Below are 26,114 nucleotides of genomic sequence, written 5' to 3'. Positions count from 1 at the left end.
CAGATAATGGGCTAATGGGTCTTTACTCAGGGGACATGTCAAGTACCATCTGGTTCCACTGGAGAGGGTGGATTCCTACTGGGAATGTAATTAGCTCAACGGAGATTACAGCCAATTGTGAGTTGTGTGTGCACTGGTTATGAGTGAATAACATTAATACAGAAACTGCAACGATATTTCTTTACCTACTTTCTTTAATTTTCCACCCAATATCTAGCTTTGCTCTATTACACATATTACATAGCAAACACATACTCATATCTGCTATAAAAGCCCATAGAAGATGGAACGCACTGGATTATTATCTGTGTCTTATCTGTGAATAAAAAGGAGATTTTTATGCTGTCTGCACTGTCCACCAAATACAGTTTCTTCTCAATAAACCACCTGTCATGAAATTTGTCCAAGGATAATAAATAAAGAAAAGAAAAACATGCTTTATACTGTACATGTCACATGTATTTTACAGCAAAGTAAAATTCTTGGCACGTCCCAGGAAAGTTAGAAAGCTGTAGTGAGACATAATACATCACACCTGGAGCACAGAGGGTTAAGGGCCTTGCTTAAGGGCCCCATGAGTGGCTGCTTGGCTTGAACCCCCAATGGTCCGATCAGTAAACGTGAGATTTATCCTCTGAGCTACCACCTCCAGACATGTCATTGCATTGCTGCATTTTAAAACTTAACTGATCATTTGAAAACTTTAGTGATCTGAGACATGAAGCCAGCCAGCAAGCTGCTCCTCATCCAAAAACCTTCGATCTGCCTTCTTTTGCATACACACCAACCAGAGAAACCAGAGAAGACTCTTAATTACAGATGGCTGTGGCATCGTGAAGATTTAAACTCACAATATTAAAATGCAAAACTGTGTGGTGTTCTCTTAGATTGGAGGCCACTATGTGCAGCTGGGGATCGTTTCCCATGAACAGCCTGGGTATCCATGAATTTAAGACAGGAGCTTTGGGGTTGGATTTGGACTGTAGTTAATCACCATCAGTGCACAGCTAAACATCATTTATCTGTAATAAATAGAAATTCTGTGCGACCCAGATGAGTATAGGTTTCCTCCTAAGTCTGGTTCCTCTAAAGGTTTATTCTTCATGCGAGTTTTTCCTTGCCGCAGTCGCCACTGGTTTGCTCATTACGAACAAATTTACACTTAAAGGACATTCTTATTTATTCTTTCTTAACGCAAAAAAAATGTATCATTTTTAATGTATATACGTTTTTTTGTGTTTTTGTTATAAATTACATATTAACAATTGGAATGAGTTATTATGCATTATTTATTTGTTCTTCTGTTAAAATTGATTATAAAGTTGATTATAAAATCAAGCATTAAGGACTGAAGCAAGACAAGGTTTTTAATGAAACTAAAAATGTGCAAATAACTGACATGAGAGAGAATTTTATTGCATTTTGTAGTTCCTACTCTATTTATTAAATAAGGACAATTGCTTTGAATTTTTTTTTAATCTAGTGAACAATCCAGTTATTAGCATTTGAACTTGTCAAACCTGAATCTGTATTTTTCTTAACTCATTTGCAGAAAAATATTATTTGTTTTATATCCATTTCAGTTTGTTTTCATACTAAACATGCACAATGGCCAGAGAACACGTATTTTGTTTTGGAAATGGGGCGTAACTCTGTGTTGATGATCTATATAAAAAAAAAAAAACAAGGCCCCAAATGTCAGAATTATGTAACACGATAAAAGAGCTGCGCAAACAGCTCACAGTGTTTATCGAGCAGTGCAAGTGATATGTGGATTAAAAGCCAGGTTCTGCCAGTGTTGTGCCACACCTTGCACGGATTTGTAAAAGAACTGCTAGTTAGATAAAAACACACGGGAACACAAATGCTGCTATTGCTTTCCTGTGCTTTTTTTGACATGTAAAAACAACTTGTACCAAAACAGCACCCAAAACAATATCTAGGAATTGGAACATTTCTTGATGTACCTCCTCATTGGGTGCCATCTCTGTCTCGAGTTGCCCGTCCGTGATGTCGTTGCCCAGGGACTTGTAATAGTCTCCAGTGCTGGGCTGCTTACTGAAGCTTCGTGACTTCCTGTTGGAGTCCACCCGCCGCAGTCTGTCTGAGTTTTCCCCTCCTGACAACTAGTTCGAAAAACAAAATAAAAAATAGAGACCACAAAGTGATAATCAGTGATGGATCTGCAGCCGGAGCTCTACAATATGAAACCGTACACTATTCATCCATTTTGTTATCTGATCGAATGTGTAAAGCTTCTACGTATATCTCAGATCAGACTGAAAAGATTGTAGTTTGTTCTCATTCTCTTGTGTACATTCTCTTGTGTATATATATATATATATATATATATATATATATATATATATATATATATATATATATATATATATATATATATATATTAAAACAGCTGATGAATAATTGAATCGAAGACTGCAGTGGTTCTTCCCCTCTAATTTCTTTTTGTACAAAGAAGTAAAACTGGCATAATGGATTTGCATCTGTCTCTTTTCTTTCATATGAAATAAAACAAAATTTATCAACATTGACATGGTTATTTGAATTTACAAATAAGGTTGGGGTGGAGGCAATATAGTTGGACCATGTGTGACATTTTAGAAAATCAATTACTTTGTCATTTCTTTGCCTCTGCCTCTGAATCATAATTATTCCATTCTGACCTTTTTCCTACTGTATAAAAAGATAAAATAGTGTTTCTCTTGGTAAGGTCAGTGTGCTTTCACAAATATACAGGAACACCTGTACACATGCATGTTTATGCAGTTATCCAATCAGCTAATCAGGTGGCAACAATGCAGTGTATCAAACCATACATATATAGGGCAAGAGCTTCAGTTATTGTTTTCACCAAACATCAGAATGGGGAAAAATATGATCTCTGTGTATTTAACCGTGGCATGGTTGTCGGTGCTGGATTTGATATGGTTTGAGTATTCTAGAATCTGGTAAGCTCATGCTCAATAGATTTTACACAGAGTGGTGCAAAAATACCAAAAAACATTGCCCAATTAATAGTTCTACAGGAAAAAAATATTTCATTGACAACAGTGGTCAAAGTAAAATAGAAAGATTTGTTCAAATCATAACTGAAAACAAAAAAAGAAAAAGCATCTTAGCATTCACAAAACTTCGAACATTATGGTGGATGGGCTACAACAGCAGAAGACCACATCAGGTTTCAAGCCTGTTAGCCAAATTCAAGAATCATGAGCACATGTACACCCAACATAGACAGACAAAGATAAGTATTTTCCAGTCTTGTCTACTATTTAAAGAGTTTGTGTTCATGACAGACAAATGATTAGACTAGAAAACTGCAAGATTGTGAGGGTGTAGAGGACCATTTCTGATCAAATAATGGTGTGGATCTTTTTTATCCTTCTATACTTTGAGACTAATTTATACTTAAGTTTCAAAATTCTTTCCAAGTTTCCAAGAAACTGTAATAGATATAGTACACAACATGGTTTACCAGCTCCTTACAAAAAGCCAAACTAATCCTGATACAACAGACCTGCATTGAGAAATGTAATCATGCTACATTGTGCTTAAGCATTTGACTCAGGACTGGATGAATAGGCCTACAGGCCTTTTTGTTACTGCCTGACCACTGATGCATACACCTAAGGAGGAAATAGATTATCAGAGCAATATGCATATGGATATAAATAGCTTCTTCCACACAGAAGATCGATTTGAGTTGGAAATGTGGATGCGGAAAAAACATATAAGAGCAAAACAATAGCATGGTGTGTTATATCACATACTTCCAGGGCTTTACAAATTACATAATAAAAAAAAGATGTCAAAGAATAAGTCCGAAAGTTTGATTCTATTGCTTTTTCTTCGGGCTCACAATTCTCTCATACATGATAACAGACAATTTTATAATTCTAACTGATTAAATAGTTAAATATGTACAAAAATAGTCACATGGTTCTTTCCTCCAGTTCTTTTCTACCTAAACATAGGTAGCCATCTTCTAGAAATTTCCATGCCCTCCACAAAAAAGAATGCAATGCTGCTTTTCCTGGTCTCAAGGAATTTTCCTAATGCAAAAACCCTCTATTTGCATTTCAATCCCACCTTTCAAGGGTCATACCTTGTACGGTTCCAAAAACACCTCAACTGTTTGCCAATGAGGATGTACAAATGTTATTTTGCTATAGTACCAATATGACAAATGCAACCCCCAAAACAAAAAGAAAACTCGAAACAATAAACAAAAATTGTGTCATAAAACGGTGAAGCAGGTGACAGACAAATAGGCTGAAAGAATAAGCCTGAATAATTAAAATGTACATGAAGCAGAGAGGACATGGTGATGCCACACCTGCTTTTAAGGCAACTGTGTTAAAAAAAATCTGAAGAAATATTTATATAAAAAATATATAAATATTTACATATAGTTGGACAAAAAAAAAATACAGTATAAGCCTATCTGAGGTTTAACAGAATTGTATTTGTATTTACAGGCCACTGCAGATACTTTTAAGATCTATACCTCTTACCATGAACAAATACTGGCCCTGAAAGCCATATTAACCATACTTATTTGCATTGTTGATGTAAGCCCCTTCCTCCCTCCCTGTAAACCGGCTTCTGGTGTAACACAAGTCGGCCCCACGCAGGTGGTGTGATTGTCATACCTCAGGGAAATTGGTGAAAGCTTGTACTGGCCTCTGCACCACACAGATGTGCCTTTCTAAACCCTTTACCATTCAGAACCAGTTCAATTTTTCATTACTTTCATTAATACAGTCCGTATTTTAATGCTTTACCCTTTAGCAAATATGACTTAGTTATGACTCATTCTCGGTATGTTCAGGATCCCAGTAAGCTCACACAGAAATCTACAGAAGGCGTATCAGCGCCGATAAGAAAGTATAAAGCACTACGTATATTCATACAGAAAATAACAATGACATTTGCTTTCTAAAATCTTCCACCATGAAAAAATTCAAAAACATTTGCTTTAACTTTTATTGCTCAGTGCAGTTCATATAACACAATTCAAGCTCTAAGAACCATCTGGAGGTTTCAAGAAGAATCATACTCATTGCCAAACATTAATTCAAATGCAATCTGGCAAAAAAAAAAAGGATATAATGCGTCTTACCCTGTCTCTGTCTCTGTAGTCCAGTCAGTTTCAGAAATGCTGAGAAGCCAAGAGTTGCAGGTTGCACAGGTGACACCAGATCCCCATTCCACCAAGCGTGTGACACACTACCTGCCACTGGCTTTACCTTTTCCCACCCTCACAGACTCATTAGCCAATCCAAGCCTGGCATAGTGATGTAACTGCCCAGATGCTGACCAATGACAAAGCCAGAGTGGCTAGGACTTTTTATGCAAAGCACAGTGACACACCGGCAGGACATGGCTGCCTAGTATTGAATCTCCAGCCGGCTTAGTGATTGCGTTATGTGCACTGGCAGCAAACAGAAATCTGATTACAAACAGAGAGATCCTTCTTTATGAAAGTATGTCAACAGTTTGATTCTTTTTTTCTTAATAATTCAGGTATAAAATTGCACTGATGCTCTCAGTCAGGAACGAAATGTGCACGTTTATAATCAGTCCACAAAACACTATATGCACGGTAAAGTAAATGCTTTTATGCTATATAAAATATAGGACCATATAATAATCATTCATGCTATTCAAATAAAAAAGATAACATCAAACAAATGAAACTCCAGTAATCTCCATTAGGCTAAACAGAAGCCTGTTCCTCAGGAAGTGGTTACCATGAGCACCTATGGTGCTACGGTAGCCTCGAGGGATTGGTTTTCATGGACAATGTGCATTGTTGCTATGCTGCTTTCTCCTCCTTACTACTGCAAACAAATAGTGAGTAGGAGTCTGCGTGCGAGTGTATATATATCCACATGTATGTATGTGTACATATGGTGTGCACAGTTGAGTGAAAGGCAAACATCTGAAATATATTTTATCTGTGACTTTTTTGTGAGGAGAAGTGCACGCGTTTAGCGACCAAATACTTCATATTTAATCAAAAGTAACACAATTTAGCATTTGGGCAAATATTTTCATCAACGTTTTTCTGATGACTGTGCTGCTGAAACGCATCAATCATTTAGCGACCTTTTAGTCACTGGTTTATTTAGTGTAGTAAAATGTATCCATTCAAATAGTTTGGATTTTGTTCGTGCCTATTTTCTTTTTCCACTAAACAAAGAGCACACAAATTGCACATTGCAGGCATGATAACTTTTTTCTTTTGGTGTATACCAGACAATTTTAGCCAATTTTAGTTTAACACAACTGAACCCCTCATTAATACAACCTTTATTATCTGAACCCAGATGTTTTGTGAACAAAAAGAATTTTCAAGATGTGTATAACAGCAGCAAACCAGCAAGGAATATTGTAATTGTTCAAATGTATAACTGATTTATTATTTTTTTGGTTAATTAAAACGTATAAAGCAAGGCAAGGTATTTTTTAGGAAATGGCACCAACACTCATTATATGCACAATGTGCAACACTTTGTTTGGTGTAGTAAGTGTTTTCTATTTAACATTGAATTCAGTGGTTTCTAAAATTGTGGCTTTCTGTTAAATGGGGAAAAAGTGTGTGTGAGAGTGTGTGTGTGTGTGTGTGTGTGTGTGTGTGTGTGTGTGCACGCATATACGTTCCAGGGCAGCAGTGTTCAATACTTAATGCAAGTGAAAAGAACTAGACCAGAGCTGCAGGGATGCATGTGTTCATGACAAGTAAATGAGAAGTAGGTTACTCGAAATAATCAACCTTTTCATTGGATGCCAGAAACTAGACCTCAAATAAATGCATATGTACCATTTTGACATACATGTCTCACAGTGGTAACAAGCATTGTAGACATTAGATGCATTTGTTCTGTACCACTGTTCAACTGCTACATATACATACATGACTACTACATACAGGACTGCTACTTCCACACTGTATATATGTTTTGTGTATCTAGATTAGATTGTGTACTCCTTCACCTAATCTGTTTGCCTGTGTTACAAAAACAGGCAGAGTTCTTTCTTGTGAAAGAGCTCAAAGAACTTCAACGTGAGCATGTGATTCCAGCAGGAATTCTTGTTCCATTTACGCACTGTGATACCGCAAAATTCTCAAATCTGGTCAAAAGGTATTGAATAATTTTCTATAAAAGTGGCTTTAACGATACTGCCAGCTGTAATTCAATGCACAATCTTATATTAATATTATACTGTATAATACCTCATTCACAGAGACTTGATTCCATGTAAAATATAATGCTGGGATCTTTAAGATGTCTCCAGTGTCTGCCATGGGACAGTTTTCCTAACAAATGAACTTTGCACTTTCTAGATTGTTTCTAAAATAAATAAAAAAAAGATAAGTAAAGGAATGATTGTTTCTAGCTGTTATAACATAAATGATAACACGAATTAACATGCACTTTCACTAGCAAATTCTACGATATTTAGTAACTATGCATGCATGGTTGATCTGTCGTTTATGAATACATGAAAAATAAATAAAATAATTACATAATAATTTATGGTTTATCACATACTTATTGTGCCACTATTTTATAAGGCTTTTAAAACATATTTTCCTTCTCTCATTGGAACCAAAGGCTGATTTTGTGTGAGACTGTCAATAATTACTTGAAGTAATGGCAGGTCCATCATTCAGAACATCATTAAAACCAGTGGGAGCTCAGCTAATGGGCCTCCTTCATTAAGGACACAAATGCTGCATTATATATGTGTGTGCGTGTGTGCGTGTTCTTTTGTGTCCCCCTGACTTAATTAGTGGGAAATTTTGACCAGGACACAGGTTCACTTCACCAACAGTCCAGTACTTTCTCATGGTCTCCAAGCAGCACAAGGAGACCATGTTTTTCATGTGAGGTAGTTAGTTTCCAAAATTGTCTGGCACCTCCACATATTCCCATTTGTGGATGTGCCAGAGTGCACTTAATGATTCCCTAGTGTGCTATTTGTTGAATTGAGATTCCCTAAGGACAAAACTGAGTATTGAAGGAAATTATATAATTTTTTTTGTTATATAATGAACTATCCATGGCTTGGGGTAAGTGTCACCCTTAATGCACCAAATAACTTAATGGTGCAGTGTGATGTCCAAAATAATGGACCAGCAATGATGCTAGCAAGCTGATGTGGGAAATGGCTATATTTGGCCATAAAAAGGTATAATATACAGAACTGCGAATTAATAAATAAACTGACTTTTTTTTGTCAACATTTCTAACTCAAAACCATGAACAGACCGTGACATATTGAAGCGAATGATTTTAAATACTCACACGTTACAGTTTAACACTTTATACATCCTTGCACATAAATGATACTTACCAGCTTGTCAGCTCAATGCTGTCGTCTTTTTACTGTGCTTATTCATGCTTGATGAGGTGCCCCTGTGAGGCCGTTGTAATATGTAATGAGGCTGTGTGTAATGGACTGACATGCCACTTTAAATTTAGCAAAGGTTTCAGTAACACAGGGAACAATCCTCGGGGGTTCAATTGAGCTGTGCTCAATAAGCGTATGAGAAACCACACATCATTCAAGCCCTGGAGATTAGGGGATTACTCCATGCCGTATTATCTTATAGACTCTGAATCTACTGTCCATTAGGTTAAGTATAACCGCTTATCTTTTTCTTCTCAAAATACTGTCATTCCATAAAGCATTGTATGTGCAGAAGGCTTAGAACCCTTGTGAGCTGACATCTGATTAGTAAATCTTCCACTTAGATAAGAGAGGCCAGACACGACACGGCATTCTTCGCTTTCTGTAATGCTCGTTCACTACAGAGCAACCGCATTACACTCACATGGTCTTTTGACGAATGAATGGGTTTTTGTTTCTGAGCACTCAGCTATGCAGGATAATAAATTCATTCAGCGTGATGATTAGAACTCCTGTAGAGAGTCCACCAAAACCAATTAATGCTAATACCTTGATATTGCAGGATGTGTAAAGATTGGAAGAACTTGGATAGTGCTTAAGCAAAAAAAGTAGAGTATAATCTTTCCCTGTTTTATAACAATATATCCGACTCTCTTGCCTCATGCTTTTCTTATTATAGTTACTGAATAATATGATTTAAAATGAAAAATTAGATAAGATTTGAAATGCATGACTACTTTTCAGTCAGATAAAGAATAATAGATAGAATAATACACACCTCTTTTTTCATTGTGTAATTTTCCACGTGACGTAGGTTGCTCTTCACCTTTAGAAACTCCACAGACTCCTCTTCGGGCAGATTTGGTGCTGGGTAAGTGGGTGGAGGTGGGAGAATTTGTGAAGTGCCTGGTGGAAGAGGTGGGGGAAAAGTTGGTGGAGGTGGAGGCGGCGATGGAGACCCCTTCTTGTTCTGGTCACCAGCAGTATGTTCAGGGTTTAGCATGTCCATGTAGGTCTGCATGTCAGTGATGGCTGTCTCAGGGCTCCCTTTAACAACACACACATTTGAAATTCATCTGACGTAGGAAGGTCTGGTCTATTCATCCATCATCCATTCATACGCTTGCTACACGTGATGATGACTAAGCATGTTCATATTCGAATACAAATCATTGTACAATGAACTGAAAGCGCTCCACTGAACAAAATGGTCTGCCATTCCTTTAGACTGAAACTCAAACCAGGTGAGAACAGGTACACGTATCTAAAGGTGGCTGGATAGGCATATACAGTACAGCTTGTGAATTTCTTACAAAGAAAAGAAAATGAGTAAGGATTAGCAGTAGATTATACAGGTGCATCAAAACACTGGGATCAAAATGCCTCAAATGTACATTGTCTACCCGGACTTACACAAAAAAATAAATCAAAGAAACCAATGCAGATCTTTGTCTTTCCACTGGAGGGCACCACTAGTTAGGCTCTAATCATGTGCCCCTCAAAGCACCTTGGGAACAGCATTGTTTCCCAATTCACTGGGTGCCCCATTGTTAGGAAAACCTTGCACACATTTGCTGCATTGAACAATCGAGCATGTAATGCATGCGAGGAATTCAGGAAAATAAAAGCAATAGTCCAAATATATGAATATGTTCAGAATTGTGTGCAAATGAAATAAATAGATGTGACATTTTAAAATAGTTAAAAAATTTTTTTGCTAAATGTTGCACCAGATGCATTTTGGCACTTAAGATTTAAGAACTTTTTAAAAAAGTAATAAGTAATATACTGACAGGATCACTTTAATAAACTACTAATTTAATCTGTGTGTGTGTTTCCAAGAGAGAGGGAGAGAGAGAATCATACACATCATACAGTGTGCATGAGGTATATATAAGGGTTTTCAGTACCTATGAGAGCATGAGAGTATAATCATACAAGGTAAGTAAGTATTTTAAGAGTGTGTGTGTGTGTGTGTGTGTGTGTGTGTGTGTGTGTGTATGAGAGAGAGTATGAAACTACATAAGAGGTGTAGTAAGATATATGAGAATATTATAGTGTGTAAGAATGTATGATCGAGTGTGTATAAAGTTTGTGTGTGAATGAGTATGGCAGTGTGCAGGTAAATGTAAGAGTGCAAGATGGAGTGTATAAGAGTTTTGGTAGGGTGCATGAGAGAATATAAGAATGTATACGAGGAAAGGATGTAAATAAGAAGCTTTATTTAGTAGTATATATTACAGATAATGGTGTATGTGAGAAAGCATGATAATATGTGTGAAATGTCCAGCTCGATGCATGCTATCACTACCTGTTACTCGTAACGGTGCAGAGCTGTTCTTCTTTTCCCCCGTGCTGGACTGGCTGGAGTTGGCCGAGTCGTAGTTAGACAGTGAGCTAGAGGGAGAGCCCATATCGAAACGGGTTGCTGTGTTTAACGTGGCGTGTGGAGATGAGTGGCCTGAGTCAGGTTGCTTATACTCCAGATCTGCTGATGGATCCCGTGACAAAACACGATGTTCCACACTCTGGAGCAAAGTCAGGAAAAAACCCTACATTACTTTATAGCCCTATACATCAAGAAGCCTATTCTAGATTTATACTGAAGCTTAATCACTCTGCTGCTGATAGCGTTTCTCGTGAATATCTTGAATAATGCAAATCTAGATTTTTTTAATATAAAAGTCCACAAACAGTAACGTGTGCTTCTCACCATATTTTCGACTGTACGGAGATACTTGGCACACTGCTCATGTCCGTTGTATTCGGCCAGGTCTGCTGCAGAGAATCCGTCCTGATCCCGTACACCCAGATCCACTCCATTCACAACCAGAATCTGACAGCACTGTGAAGAACGAAAAAGTAAGCCAGAGCAAGACAATACATCAACTGGCACCCGTGCCAGGCCCTTTCTATATAAATATTAAATATGATGTGTTTTTGCCAGTGTAATAAAGTGAATCAATAAAGTTTTAATTAACAGTGTCATAGTTACATATATGGTTATTATGATTGCTATTTACATGCTTGTCTGTCAGGTCTCTAGTTTATCAGTGTGGTAAATATACTATGAAAACTTTTCATGATACACAATACAAATAGCAATATTTAAGCTAATTATGAACATTTACTAATTTCCTAGTATTAAAAAGTTAAAACATATTTAATGTGAAAAAAGACATAAAATGCTTGGTACAATAGTGATATTGTACTACTACGTTATGATTATTATTGTGAGTAACAACTGAATCACTAATAAGTCCGATTATACTCAAAATTGTGTTGTCTTGACATAAATGACAACCAAGATTTTAATTTATAATCATACTCCTTAACACGTTCCTGGTTAAAAAACCAAAGGTAGTATTACGTACCTGTTGTCCTTATCTGATATGATGTTTATATATATTATTTGTTTAAACCACCCTTTGCAAAAACCTTTTCTTTGTGGTTCTTCTCATTGATAAGAGACTTCACTTTTTCAGCCCTAATAAACTTTCCCACCCCAACCAAGAATTTTTAAATTTCCAATAAACTAGGGATAGTCATTATTTTCTTTTTTATACACTTTTAGTCTCATTAGTAAAATACTAGTCAACAATGACAATGGCAAAATGCACTAATGACAGGGATTCTATTAAACACATCATATCTGTGACAGTGTTTCTCCGTGCCATATGTTAATCTCTGAAAAAGTGCTACGGGCTTTTAAACCAATGGCTAAAATTCAACAGATCCTCTTGTTGAGAGAGCGTATTCAGGATGACAGCTGTCCTGCGTTTAAACCCAGGGTGCAAAGTGGTTCTCTCTACACCACTTTGCTAGGATAAAGTTACCGGCGTCTAGCCCTGCAGTCTTATTTTGTCTGGTTTTCTTCTTCAGCCTGCTGAAGCACGTCCCACAGTCAAATTTACTAGTTTACTAGACATTAAACAAATCAGAAAACTAAATCCAAATTAACCAGAAAACATTTAGATAATTGCTTAATAGACAAATTAGTGCTGGAAAATTTAAATGAATAAAACTATATGATGGTTGTTTATGCTGAATGACACTAGCTAAATAAAGCATTGTTTTGTAGTCAGGGTCAAGTGCAATTTCCTCTGTGTAATATTTGTTTATATTCCCTATTACCAATATCTAAACAACAACAATTTTACCCTTGTCCGTTCTAAACACTCAATTTTGTCATCTCCCAATAGTGAATATAGTACATTAACATGGAAATAGCATTGCAGCAGAGGGAATCACATTGAAATACTATTTAAATGTAGACTCAAACTGCCTTTTGTACAAGTTACAAAACTTTCTACGTAGACAGGAAAGCCACGCACATATTCCCTTTAATGGCAAAATCTGCTCCGTCAGATCGCTTACGCTTTAGTCTGTCATGCAAATGCTGGTTTTCCACTTTGCATTTGAATTAACCAGCACCTGCTTTTCCCTCTGTGTGCCAAGCCCATGTTCCATTTAATTGTCCGCATGAGTTCCACGGCAACTAAAGCGCACATGATTAAGCATTTAATAGGATCATTTAGATTACATTTTCCGTATATCGGAATTGCTATATTTGAAAGGTTTTTATGCCTTAATACACTTTGGTATGTAATGCAACAACAGGAATCATAATACAGTAATATAGCATATACCCTCACACTTAATTCAGTGCATCACCCACCTCCAACTCGCCGTTCTCAGCTGCATCATGGAGAGGTGTCCCTCCCCAGTTGTCTGTCACAATTTCACCACCGTGGAGGAGAAGCCAGCTGAGAACCTTGGCATGGCCTCGGCTGGCAGAAAAGTGCATTGCAGTGGCACCATCGTTGTCCTGGTCAGATAGGCTGATGTTTGTAAAGTTCATCTGCAAAAGATTGTGAAGTGCCTTTATAATGTCAGTTATAAAGCATGCTTGATTTTATCCTGGTCACTAAAGATAAACAGATCCAGCTAAATTGAGTCAAGCAGATGCATTTCACTTTTAATAGCATGCTTCAGTTACAAGTAGATTAAAATTCAGCTTTCTGTTATAATTCCACCATTAAGAAGTGACTTGCTGGGGCCTGTGCTTTAAATAAAATTAAATCCATTGTGTTTGTCTTTATAACGTTACACACTCGTGTTCTAAACCACACTATTAAATATGTATGATATTGCAGAACAACTGTGCGAGCCATTTGTTTCCACATATCATTTTATTTTGACCATACTGTTTCTTTAATTATTCTCCATTAACTGTTAGTTTAAATAATGTGCAATGACTAAAGTTCAGTGGGTTTAAACAGCTATTTGTAATTTTACATTTTACAAAAGTTATGCCCACCATAAACAATCCTCCTCCCCCCAGGCCAATAGAGGGCATCCTCACTCAATATATCTATATTTAAATTCTTCTTTTGTTGTCTGCCCTGCTTTGGAAATATGTTCCCTCAATTTACTGTATATGTTAGTGTTGTTTTGTCTTAGTTGTGAAGCAGTGTGTTTGTGTTACAGAATGTTTTAGTTTTTTCTACTATTTATGTTTATTAAAGACTTCTGCGATTGTATCAGAATGGGATTTCATGACAAAAGTGTAGCAACTTAAAAGTAAATGCAATATTCCAAATACTGGATGACAACAAAGGAAGGTATAAAAAAAGTCCAGTAGTCATTTAAAAGCTTTACATACTTCAATGTACATGTAAATGAGACACAAATGCAAGTTCCTACTACGCCTTTTTTCCCCACTCACCAGCCAAACAATGACAGTGTTATGTCCCATCTGGGCGGCAGCATGAAGAGGCGTCATTCCATCATTGGCTCTAATAGTTGGCTCTGCGCCACAGTCCTTCACCAGGTACTGGACAGCCTCTAGATGGCCTTCCTGACATGCAAGATACAGAGGTGTGGCACCATTCTTTGTTTGGAAGTTCACAACACTGAAAAAAAAAAAATTCAAAAAGAAGAACTTGAATTATACAAGTCTAACCTGGCCCCAACCCCCCCCGTAAAAAAAAAACAATCAAATTCTTAACTGATTCTTAGCATTATTATTATTATTTTTACATTTAGTTTAAAACTATGTCAGTCTACAAGAGAAATCGAGAATTATTGCAAAGGAGTAAATTTCAGCTTTCTATTACACAAAACTTATGGCCATTTGAACATTTAAGTCATGCTTATTAGCCAAACTGAGCTGAACTCTCCCATCACACCAGGAGGTCAGAGTGTGAGTGAGAGCCTCCTGTTGAAATCCCATAAGGATGGTTTTATTTAAACACCAACTGACAAGTTAGCAATGAGTTCCCTAAGAGGATTAGTGTTGCTCCATTTGTTTCAGTGTTTGCACAGGGTTAAGTGATGGAAATGGAGTGAGAGGGTCAAAGAGGGGAAAAGAAAAAAAGACTGGAGAACTGAAGTGCCCTTTAAACCTGGGTCCTTTTTCACAACAGAAAAAAAAAACACATTCTCACGTTGTCTCTTTCTACCTCCCACACACTCTCTCCCACACACTGGAGGAAATATTCCATTCTACAGTTAAATCGGCAAGATCAATTTTTGTGTTTATAACAATTTCAATTTCCACAAACTAGTCAACACTGTTTATGCCGGTCCACTGAATATTTCACAGTAGAAGAAGGGCTTATTCAGGGGCTCTGTCATTAGGAAGTGGTCAGACAGGTGAAAGATTAATGAGCGTAATCTAGCAGGCTTAGTCACCTGTGTACTGGGTCAAGGAGAAAGCTAAATAAGCTCAGAATCACTATACACCACTACAAATGTATACATACACAAATTTCAGAAACAACACAGGCATATTTCATGAAACAGAAACCTGAGAAATGTATTCAAAGCCATATCCAATATATGGCCATCTCCTGATTTCCATGTCTGATGTCACTATTTGTCTCAGTGGTGGAAATGTGTAAATAATTTAGGCTCAAGTTAAAAAAATTAGTAGCTGAAAAATGGAACCTAAAAAAGTCTCAGATGACCTTTTGTTTAAACCACAAACACTTTCGGCCGAAGCAAAGTGTCACACTTATGTTCATAGCACAGACATATTAGATATCTAGAGAGAGATACTGAAGGCTTTTCTCAATGAGGTGACCTGTGGTTCAACATGATAATGTTACTGCAATTTAACTAACCAACAAGATTGAAATTCATTGATGGTGTAGACTGTATTATGTCTACCAAGTACAACCTTTTGATTTAATCTTAGCATAAACCTAAAATAAAAAAAAAGATTAGCAAACTTTTAAGCAATGCTGTTTAAAGTTAGCATTAAATATAATTTGGCTAGCAGTGATCAGCCTTACTTGTTCCCTCTAGCTTTCATTCATTGTTCAGACTTACATTTAAGTTACATTATAAATACAAACAAGAAAGATAAAATATATCTAAATCACTTAAACAAATCATTCAATTAGCGAGCAAGACCTGTACCCCTCAGCTGCTAGCTAAATGCTAATAACTCACTATAAGAGAGAAGTTTCTTTTTAAAAAGATGAGAGTTAGCAATATATATATATATATATATATATATATATATATATATATATATATATATATATAGAGAGAGAGAGAGAGAGAGAGAGAGAGAGAGAGAGAGAGAGAGAGAGAGACCCTGAATAAACAAAAATAGAAATACTACATGTCCAATATCGGTAAAGAGAAACTTAATTTAACTGTCATTTATTTTTCAATATTTATACTGTGTGTTTTTTCAGCATGGCTGAAGAGAGCATAACAGTGGCTAAGCCCATCTGAAGACCTAATCTGTACTAACTGAGTTTTATGTGTCTGGGCAGTTTTATGTCCATGTGTCTTGATTTGTGTATATATGCATTAGTGTTATCAGTGCACAGCCACACATAATAGTCCACAGCCTGTGACAACAGGATACAAGCAGACAAAAGCCCAATCTCATCCACTTGCATAAATCGCTGCCACACTGTCCGAGGGCTTTATCTAGGCCTGTCTCCGATCCATTTCTTTATTGCACAAAAGGACACTGATATCCTAACGACGGACACATTCCACACCATTAAACAGCTGGTGTGAATAGCAGTTGATAGCCAGCATGTCTGGTGTTTGGAACAGATAGAAAGAAAACAAGATGTGACAAGCTAGACTTTTGGACAAAACCCAGTTCAACAGTGCGATAGCATTCATTCATGATACCGTGCAATTAAGACATTTAGCCTTCTGTTTATCTGGTGTTCTTTACACAAGAAAGAAACTGTTTTATTTCTATATAGAGGCTAAAAGTCAGCCCTCCGATCTTCAATCTTCTTAAATTAGACATTAACGATTGCATTACTGTTGTGGAATAACATTAAAATAAAACAGAATAGTGTACATTTCCATTCAAAGGTGCTTATGCCAAGTTTAGTGTCAGTTCAATTTATTTCATTTGTAGAGAACATTTAATAATTGATATTGCAACAAAGCAGCTTTACAGAAATGTGAGTATAGTTTTCAGATCCTGAATGAAGAAGGAATAACGCTTAAGAGGAACTAGACTTGAGAGAATCCATCCACTTTTAGTTTTCCTTAGATAAATCACCTCAGTATAAAGAGCCCCAATGCGTTTGTGTTGGGTCACCATTCAATCCCTATCAAAATCGTTCTCAAGTGACAGTACAAAACACTATAATTCTAATGAAGGTCATTCTCTGCCATTATTCCATATCTGCCACATTTCACTGAGGCAACAGATTCGGCCATGGGGGCGTTATCTCCTGTGTTCTAAAACAAGCCTATCAACACAAGGCAGGTCCCGCAGAAAGCGGACCCCTATTCAACAGTATTTGTTTTCCTCATTAAGCCAGGGGTTACCATGGTGACGGAAGTACACACTGCTGAATGGGACTGAGGTACTGAGCTCTAGCACAGCTTTCTTTCCTATTAAATTTTCAGGAGTATTGCATCTGTCTAATTTAAGCACTAGAAAGGGAACTCCTAGTGTAAGAGCACCTTTAGTACAGTCCAGACCTGGTCTAAAACCTACCCATGCCACAAGCATATCCAGCACATGCAAGAGTTTTTGAGAACTACACTACATTTTTTTGTTATAATTTAGGTATTCATCTTCGAGCATATTATTCTGTAAACACTACAAATTGTTTAGTGACTACAGTAAAGCTATTTACTCTATTATAAGTGTGAAATGTCACTGAGTATTTGAAAAATAGTTCCCATTATTCTTATTTTTGGGGAACATTTGGGGAACAGACAGCAGACAGCAACAAATGTAATCAGTGTATATACATAATTTGTCATGCAAGTGAGTCATATGCTGTAGGATGCATGTGTATGGTTGCTAGTTATGGCCAAGATCCCATAATTGAATTGACCCAAATGCCCACCAGTCAGTGTCAGTTTAGTGCAGAATAAATATGCCACCACTTGGACAGAAGTGCTCCATTTGCAATATTTATTTTGACCTATTCAATGTACTGTACATGATGTACACCATAAAATTCCCAGTGAATGTACATGCAAAGTAGGTGTACATGAAGTTGTGACTAAAATATGCACATTTACAAACCAGTTACCTAGGAACTCATTTACACCTGGGCATTTGTACAGTTATCCACTAAGCCAATGCAACAGCCAATGCAAAAATCATGGAGGCACAGGCCAATATCTTCAGTCAATATTTACATCAAATATTGGGAAATATATATATAATTGCAGTGATTTTTGACGTGGATGTTAGTGCCAAATGGTGTAGGGTGCAGACTTCTTGGGATTTCCACACACAATAGTTATGGAATGGAGAAACAAAACATTTTGTGTGGGAGAAAATGCCTTGCTAAAAAAAGAGGCCAGGGGAAAATGACCAGACTGAGAAATCTACAGTAACTCATATTACCACTCTTTACAACCACAGTGAGCAGAAAAGCATCCCAAAGAGTTCAATCTGTCAAATCTTTAGACAGACAGCCTAGAAAAGCAGAGAACCACACCGGGCTCTATTTCTATCTGCCAAGAACAGGAATCTGAAGCTACAGTGGGCACAGTCTCACCGAAACTTGACTGCATGAAGATTGTTAAAACATTGCCTGGTCCTGTTTCAATCTTCAAGTGTTAAAGAGTTTTCTTTCAACTGTTGCATGCTTGGCTGCTCCAGGGAAAGGAAACAACATAAATACATCTAGATGGGAACCTTAAACACTGTCTGAAGACTTCTAGGTTCAAGATATATATATATAGCTGGGATTTATGGCAGCAGATGCACCTGCAGGCTGACATTTAAATTGGAAATTACATAATAGGCCTGGCCAATGTCGTTAAGGATGTACATGTTCAATGGTGCATGTAGAATCGGAATCACAATAACAAGGCCATAAGTGTTTAGTGTTATCTCTATGGGGCAGAGTTCCTCTGAGACAGATCTGATTAGCAACAGTGTATATATGTATGCTTTTTTTTCTTCTAAAGATCTCCTGTCCAACAGGAGTTATGTGAAATGGACCACCTTGTGTGTCCAAACTTTTGGTCTGTACTGTATATATATTATATATACAGTACAGACCAAAAGTTTATATATATTATATATACAGTACAGACCAAAAGTTTGGACACACCTTCTCATTCAAAGAGTTTTCTTTATTTTCATGACTATGAAAATCGTAGAGTCACACTGAAGGCATCAAAACTATGAATTAACACATGTGGAATTATATACATAACAAAAAAGTGAACTGAAAATATGTCATATTGTAGGTTCTTCAAAGTAGGCATCAAGAGAATGCCAAGAGTGTGCAAAGCAGTAATCTAAGCAAAAGGTGGCTACTTTGAAGAACCTACAATATGACATATTTTCAGTTGTTTCACACTTTTTTGTTATGTATATAATTCCACGTGTTAATTCATAGTTTTGATGCCTTCAGTGTGACTCTACAATTTTCATAGTCATGAAAATAAAGAAAACTCTTTGAATGAGAAGGTGTGTCCAAACTTTTGGTCTGTACTGTACATCTATAAGTCTTTTTTATTGTGCTATTGCACAGTTGAGCACCTATACTACAGTATTTGGCTCCTGTTTAACCGATTTTCCCGTTAACAATTTTTACCACACTTACCCTAATTTCTTCCAAGATTCTACATCTAACAATAGAATTTTCCAACCTGATACAAACAAATTGGCAGTTATCTGATCAAATTTTGACCTCTCTATGTCTTTTTAAGATGCTCAATATCTAAAATTGACTGTATGTGTGGCCATGGGAGACTTTTTCTGGGATTTATAATATATAGCATAAATTCTTTATTAAGCTTAGTGACTAATTAGGCTTCATCTGACCAATCTAAACATAGTGGGGTCCTCTATGATAAGGGGTAATATCAGGGTTATTAGGGAATAGGGTTATCATCTTACTTTGGGTCGTGCCCCAATAGCAGCCTGAGCATGGCCAAGTCGCCTTTAGCAGCAGCATAGTGAACAGGCAGAGCACCTGTGTCCATGGCAATGCTGGGATCCCCTTCTCCACTCTTCAGTAACCAGTCTGTGACCTCATGATGGCTGAAGCGTGAAGCCAGGTGCAGGACGGTGGCTCCAGAGTTGTCTTTATTCTGCAAATATAGGAGACAAATACAACAAGATATAAGCTCATCGAGGGTTATGCAGTTATAGGAAATGAATCATTGCAGTCATGTTATGACTCCTGTTCTCATGTTATAATCCATGAGGTTACTGAAGAGGGTTGCAGTCTCATTGGGGACTACAATCACCATGAACATTTTTATTCTCAAGGCTCCATCAGTGAACAGTTATTAACCTTAACTGTGATAGCCGTATAATCAATGGACGTCACCCAGATGAGGGTGAGCCTGGTTTCTTTAACAGTTTCTTCCTCTTACTATCTCAGGGAATTATTTTCTTGCCACTGTAGCACTGGCTTACTCATTAGGGATAAACTTTGGGATTAATCCAAAAACTCATTTATAAATCAAATTTATATTTGTGATTTATTTCTTTCTGTAAAACTGCAATTTCCATTGTTAATAATACACTATACAATAGAATTGAATTGAATGAAATAATAATTTTTTTAATTATTATTATTATTCCTCAAATTCTTGAGCCGCATCCAAAACTGTGTACTAAAAAGTTAATCGGTGCACCACTGGTATAAACAATTTAGGCAAACTGGTTTAGGACACAGCCATGAATTCAGTTTGAATGTGTATGAAGTTGGCACACAGCAATGAGATTTGATTTGACAGTGAAAATTTGCACAGTAGAACCCACATTATTAAATGTTCTTTGCTTGCAATAGTTTTTCTCTACGAGAGGATCAAATGTATAGATTCTGCAACCTGTAGCTTTAAGGGGCAGTTCAAACAAACAAAAGCTCTTTTAGCAGTACTTCAGTAGCCACCTCATGTATCAAACACGGTGTTCTTGCTAATCCCATAAGGTTTATGTTACAATGAATGAATCAGCGCTTCCAAACTGCAGAGAAAATAACTGATGTCAGTGAATGTAAGGAAATAGAATTGAAAGAAGAAGCTCTTGTTACATCTCTATTATGGTAGCTACCACCCTATCCTTTTAACACAAAGGTCACTGGATATAAATCCGTTTATGTTTTTACATGATATGCTAGCTTTATTTCTATTTCTGTGTGTGTGTATATATATATGTGTGTGTGTGTGTGTGTGTGTGTGTGTGTGTGTGTGTGTGTGTGTGTGTGTGTGTGTGTGTGTGTATAAAAGATGTCTAAAAACGCAAATTAAAAGAACTTCTCGATAACTGGGTCAGTCAGTAACAAAAAATAAATAAACTGTTTATGTCCATAATCACACACTGACAGTGTCCTTATTCCTAAACTGTAACATTTCAAATGACATTAATCATAGTCCATTATAGCACAATGATACAGATAAAATGTTGACTATTTGATATTACATAATGTCATATTTATTTGGTTGATTTTTTAGATATTGCACAATCATAGAGCAGCATGCTTACTGCTCTATATAGCCCCAAAGTGTTGTTATTACGCCTATTGGTCAAAAACTAGAACTACGACAAGCACATCGGGGCAGGTATCATGCTGCCCCATTCTCATGAACCACACTATCTGTTCCAAAAAAGTGTTCATCTTAACAAAAAAAAAAAATAGCTGAAGACACGTAAATACTGCTAAGCATATTTTTAGTCTGCAGATTTTAACCCTGCATTTGAATAATGTGAATAGAAAATTTATATACTGTTATGCAGTTAGCAATCTAACCAGCTAGGGTAGTAACATGACTTTGAAATGCAATTATCCTCAACCAGAAACCATCAGAAATGCCTCAATTACTGCAATTAAAGTAGCAGCATGTTGTGCTTTAATATTAGGTTTTTCAGGGGGTTTTGACCAGATTACATATTAGAATTTTGTTGCAAATCGGTGTGCATAGCTTTAAAGTTACATAGTGGTCTACACTCAAATCTGTTCAACTTTAAGCAGTCTTTAATATGGTTACTTAAAATACTCACTAAACCTTTAGATTTACCTTTGTTAAGACTGTGTTATTATCAAAGTCATCCTTCCCCACACATCTAAACAATGTATTGTTACAAACCATTTCTTAAATGTACATAATATTCAGAATAATTAAGGCTATAAATAGACAGGGTTTCTCGTGTGACTTTTAGATATGAAAACCAATACACTACCTTTTGCTTCTTACAAAGTCTACAAATATCACATGAGATCAGGTTGCTGAAACAGGAAGCCATGTGGAGTACCATAGTGGAATCATGCAAATGGCATTCCATCTAGGTCATGCAAATCAGAGCACAAGGTCAAATGAAGGAAGAAACAATAACTGCCTTATGTGCTGATTTACATAAGAAAAATATAGCTATGGTATATTCTGTGATCAAGTCTCAGGCCACTTTTAGATACCTTCCTAGTAACTGTTACTCTAAAACAGTCAATCGGTGTATAGGCAGCAAAAAATAGACAACTGTAAAGATCTGAGCAATTTTGACCAGGGCCAAATTGTGATAAATAGTTGATTGATTTGGATCAGCTTTAAAATGCCAGGTCATGTAGGATGTTCCTGGTATGCTGTGGTTAGTACCTTCCAACAAAGGTTCAAGGAAGAAAAGCAGTGTACCGGCCCCCAGGCTCAGTGATGCACTTGTTGAGTAAAGGCTAGCCTGTCTTGTCCAATATCACAGAAGAGCTTCTGGAGTACAAAATGCTGGAAATATTAATACTGCCTCTATTAGAAAGGTGTCTAAACACACCATGCATCGCAGCATGCAGTATATTGGGCTGAGTGGCTGCAGAACGGGCACAGGCCTAAAGCATGGAGCAAAAAGAAGGTGGCCTGGTCATTTTCTTTTACATCGTGTGTAGGGCCACTTCTAAGATGGCATCAGGAAGCACAATGAGAAAAAGCCAAGCTGGTGGAAGCACAGTGATGCTCTGGACCAGGGGTCACCAACGTGGTGGTGGCAAGGACCACATGAGTAGCCCAAGGGTCTTTTCTAAAAATAGCTGTTTTCTACTTTGTTTAATCATTGTTGATAATTATTATGAGAAATCATTAACATGATGAGTGTCTTCACATAGATGAATAATCATTAATTATTAATAATAACTTATAATAAAAGGTAAATTTGTTATTTCAGATCAAACTGAAAATTGTTGTGTATCAAACTGGTAGCCCTTCACATTAATTGGTACCCAAGAAGTAGCTCTTAGTTTCAAAAAGGTTGGTGACCCCTGCTCTGGACAATGTTCCCCTGAAAAATCCTAGGTTTTGGCATCCTTGTTTCAGACGGAGTAGCATATGATTAGGCAGGTGGTTAATGTTTACATTTACAACATGGTCTATATCAGGGGTCATTAACCTTTTTGAAACTAAGAGCTAAATAAAAACAATTTTCAGTTTGATCTGAAATAACAGATTTGCTAAATTTACCTTTTATTATATGTTATTATTAATAATTAATGATATTTATCTATGTAAAGACACTGATCATGTTAATGATTTCTTATAATAGTTATCAACAATGATTGAACAAAGTACAAAACAGCTATTTTTAGAAAAGGCCCGCGGGCTACTCATGTGGTCCTTGCGGGCTACCTGGTGCCCATTGGTGACCCCTGTTTTATATGAAGAATTATTTTTCCCACTACAGTCATCATCTTTCACCCATGAAAATAATTTTTTTCCATGTTTTTGAACAGAGCTATATTTCTTTTATAATTTTATAATAAAAGCCACATTATTAACCAAACCTATTGATTTCAGGCAGACTATTTGTACAGAAATATGACAGAAGTTTTGCTTTGTTTGTAAATGAACTCTCTCAAATACACAAAGACTGCATACCAAAACTAGCAATTTGTTTAATGTGATTCAGCTCTACGCTCCTAAAGAGTTCATACCCTTTAACATGACAAAACAAATCAATAATTGTACTTTATAAGAGGAACTGAGCTTAATTGACAGTATTGATATATTTCTATATTTTAATTATTATATACGATTATATGTCTATTCGGCTGAATGAAAATAATGTGTGTATAAATGATAACCAGCACATATTTGTTGTAATAGATAACAAATCATATCACATATATTATAATCTTATAATTTGATGTTCTATGACAGTAGAATAGGCGATCTGCCTAAATTGGGTACATTCCTGGAAAGTAAACAACACATTACCATTATCATGCCTACAGCTATATGCAAAGATTTGGGACAATTATCTGGTATACAAACAAATGCATAGGCAAACAAAGACTGTTTTTATTTAAAGTGTCCCACATCTAATACAGATACGTTGCTTTTTTTATTTGTTACACACAAAGCTGCATGATTGTCTTACAGCAGATACAAATGTGCAACATTTCTGAGACAATCAGTCTACGAAATTTGGGAAAATTGATTAATCTTCTAAAAGAGACATAATATACAAACATTCAAAGACAAAAATACAACACATACTGCTATTTTGATAAACTTATTAATTAAAACACTGAACATTGTCAGCCTTGTTATTGAAAGGTGACCACTTCAAGTGCATCACTAACAAGATATGTCATTTAGTGAGTTTATCATACTCAGCACAGAGAAATCAAACTAATCCCATAGTCATTTAAGCAGATTTCTGATCTCAATGAAAGATGTGTCCACTTTTATCCAAATAGGGACAGTATGAGTGCAGGTTTTTATTCCAGCTAAGCAGAATCCAAACCTGGATCTACTGATCTACTGATTACCTGATGAAACAGGTGAAATCAGGTGTGGCTGCTGCTTGGTTGGAATGAAATATGCACCCACACCAACACTGAACACTCCATTGGGTAAAAGCTGCCAGGTGCCAGGCCATGCATAGTTGGCGCACCAGCTCAATGTGTGGTGTGCAACCCGAGATAAATGTGTTTTTTTATAAACGGAAACATGATGGTTGGTGTTGAAAAAACAATCAAGAAATTTACCGAAGCTCGGCAGCCTCCTTGAGTCAGCAGCCACTGCAGACATGCCAGTTTACCGGTGGCGGCGGCGTCATGAGCGGGGCTCGCGCCGTTATGAGCCAGGCTGTTCGCCGGTAAGCTGGCTTCTTCTACCAGGAACTGGAGGCACTTGAGCTTGCCAGCGCGCGCCGCGTGGTGCACGGGTGTCGCTCCGAGCGAGTCCTTCACATCCCTGTGGAGCACGTTTTCCTCTAAATGCACTTTAAGGGTTTCGATTTCCCCTTGCCTGGCGGCGAGGAGCGTCGCCTCCCCGATCATAACGACTCCTTGTGACAACTATTCATGCACAATTTAACATGTAAAAAATCCCCTTAGGTGTCCTGCGATGCAAAGCAAAAAAAATTCTCAGAAACGGAGCCTGGACTGTTTGGAAAAAAAATGCACCGTGGATATGTCGCATCACATGGCCGCGCAGCGTTACTCTTTTGTTAACGGATAACGAACCCAAGATGCGCACGAGCTAGCGGAGACGGAACATATGATCTGAATACGAGCTGAAGTTTTCCTCGTGCGCGCTCCAGACTTTCCCCGTTACCCGTTTCCGTTACTTCCTAGTCAGTCCGCCTACATTATGATTATAAATAATCGGAAGTTATGATGTGTTTTCTCTTTCGGGTCCCTTTAGACGCTCTTCGCTGCCTGGACAACTAGTTAAATAATCTATGAAGGGGAGGAGGATCAGCTGCTTTAGTTGTTACCTGCCTCACTTTAACCCGGCTCAGCGTTAAAGGCGCAGCGCGCGCAAACCAGCAGCGCCGCGCGCGAGCCTCGGTTCATCACGCCGTCTGATAGCGCGCGCGTTCCGTGTCATTGGAATCGATCAGTCCACGAAGGATTTTATCCTTGGTTTAAAGGTGTTTTTTATTTGAATACCATCTTAATGATTAATTTTTTAGTTATTATATACTATAGTTTGTCGGGGAATTATTATTATTATTATTATTATTATTATTATTATTATTATTATTATTATTATTACCATTTGTGTGTGTAGCCTACAAACACCAGGCTGTAATAAATATTAAAATAACTTGTATTACCCTTCATTACCAATAGGTGGCAGACAAGCCCAGTCTGATTAATGAGGCTTTTATTTTGCGTTGATTCATTAAAGCAGCGGTCCTCAACCTTTTTTTGCTTTACAGACCAGTTTCACGCAATACAATTTTGGCGTGGGTGTCTGCCGCA

The 26,114-nt window shown here is 37.0% G+C and overlaps 1 protein-coding gene across 2 annotated transcripts in view; it reads right to left on the bottom strand.

Annotated features, from left to right (window-relative positions):
• Positions 1 to 25,617, bottom strand: part of espn (espin) — a 46,732-nt gene extending 21,115 nt beyond the window's left edge. The window contains exons 1-8 of one of the 2 annotated variants that reach the window (XM_046872302.1): positions 24,891 to 25,617; positions 19,811 to 20,004; positions 14,171 to 14,357; positions 13,121 to 13,303; positions 11,156 to 11,287; positions 10,754 to 10,970; positions 9,221 to 9,489; positions 1,968 to 2,126 (exon numbers count right to left, since the gene is read on the bottom strand). In XM_046872302.1, coding sequence (XP_046728258.1) covers positions 1,968 to 2,126; positions 9,221 to 9,489; positions 10,754 to 10,970; positions 11,156 to 11,287; positions 13,121 to 13,303; positions 14,171 to 14,357; positions 19,811 to 20,004; positions 24,891 to 25,184 — 1,635 coding nt within the window. In that variant the 5' untranslated portion in view covers positions 25,185 to 25,617. The remainder of the gene's footprint in view (positions 1 to 1,967; positions 2,127 to 9,220; positions 9,490 to 10,753; positions 10,971 to 11,155; positions 11,288 to 13,120; positions 13,304 to 14,170; positions 14,358 to 19,810; positions 20,005 to 24,890) is intronic. The other variant, XM_046872303.1, reaches the window with a different exon arrangement.
• Between the last annotated feature and the right edge of the window lie 497 nt (positions 25,618 to 26,114).

This window comes from Silurus meridionalis, chromosome 17 (assembly GCF_014805685.1).
Source record: "Silurus meridionalis isolate SWU-2019-XX chromosome 17, ASM1480568v1, whole genome shotgun sequence".
Classification (NCBI taxonomy): domain Eukaryota; kingdom Metazoa; phylum Chordata; class Actinopteri; order Siluriformes; family Siluridae; genus Silurus; species Silurus meridionalis.
This window is presented reverse-complemented; position numbering and strand designations above follow the sequence as displayed.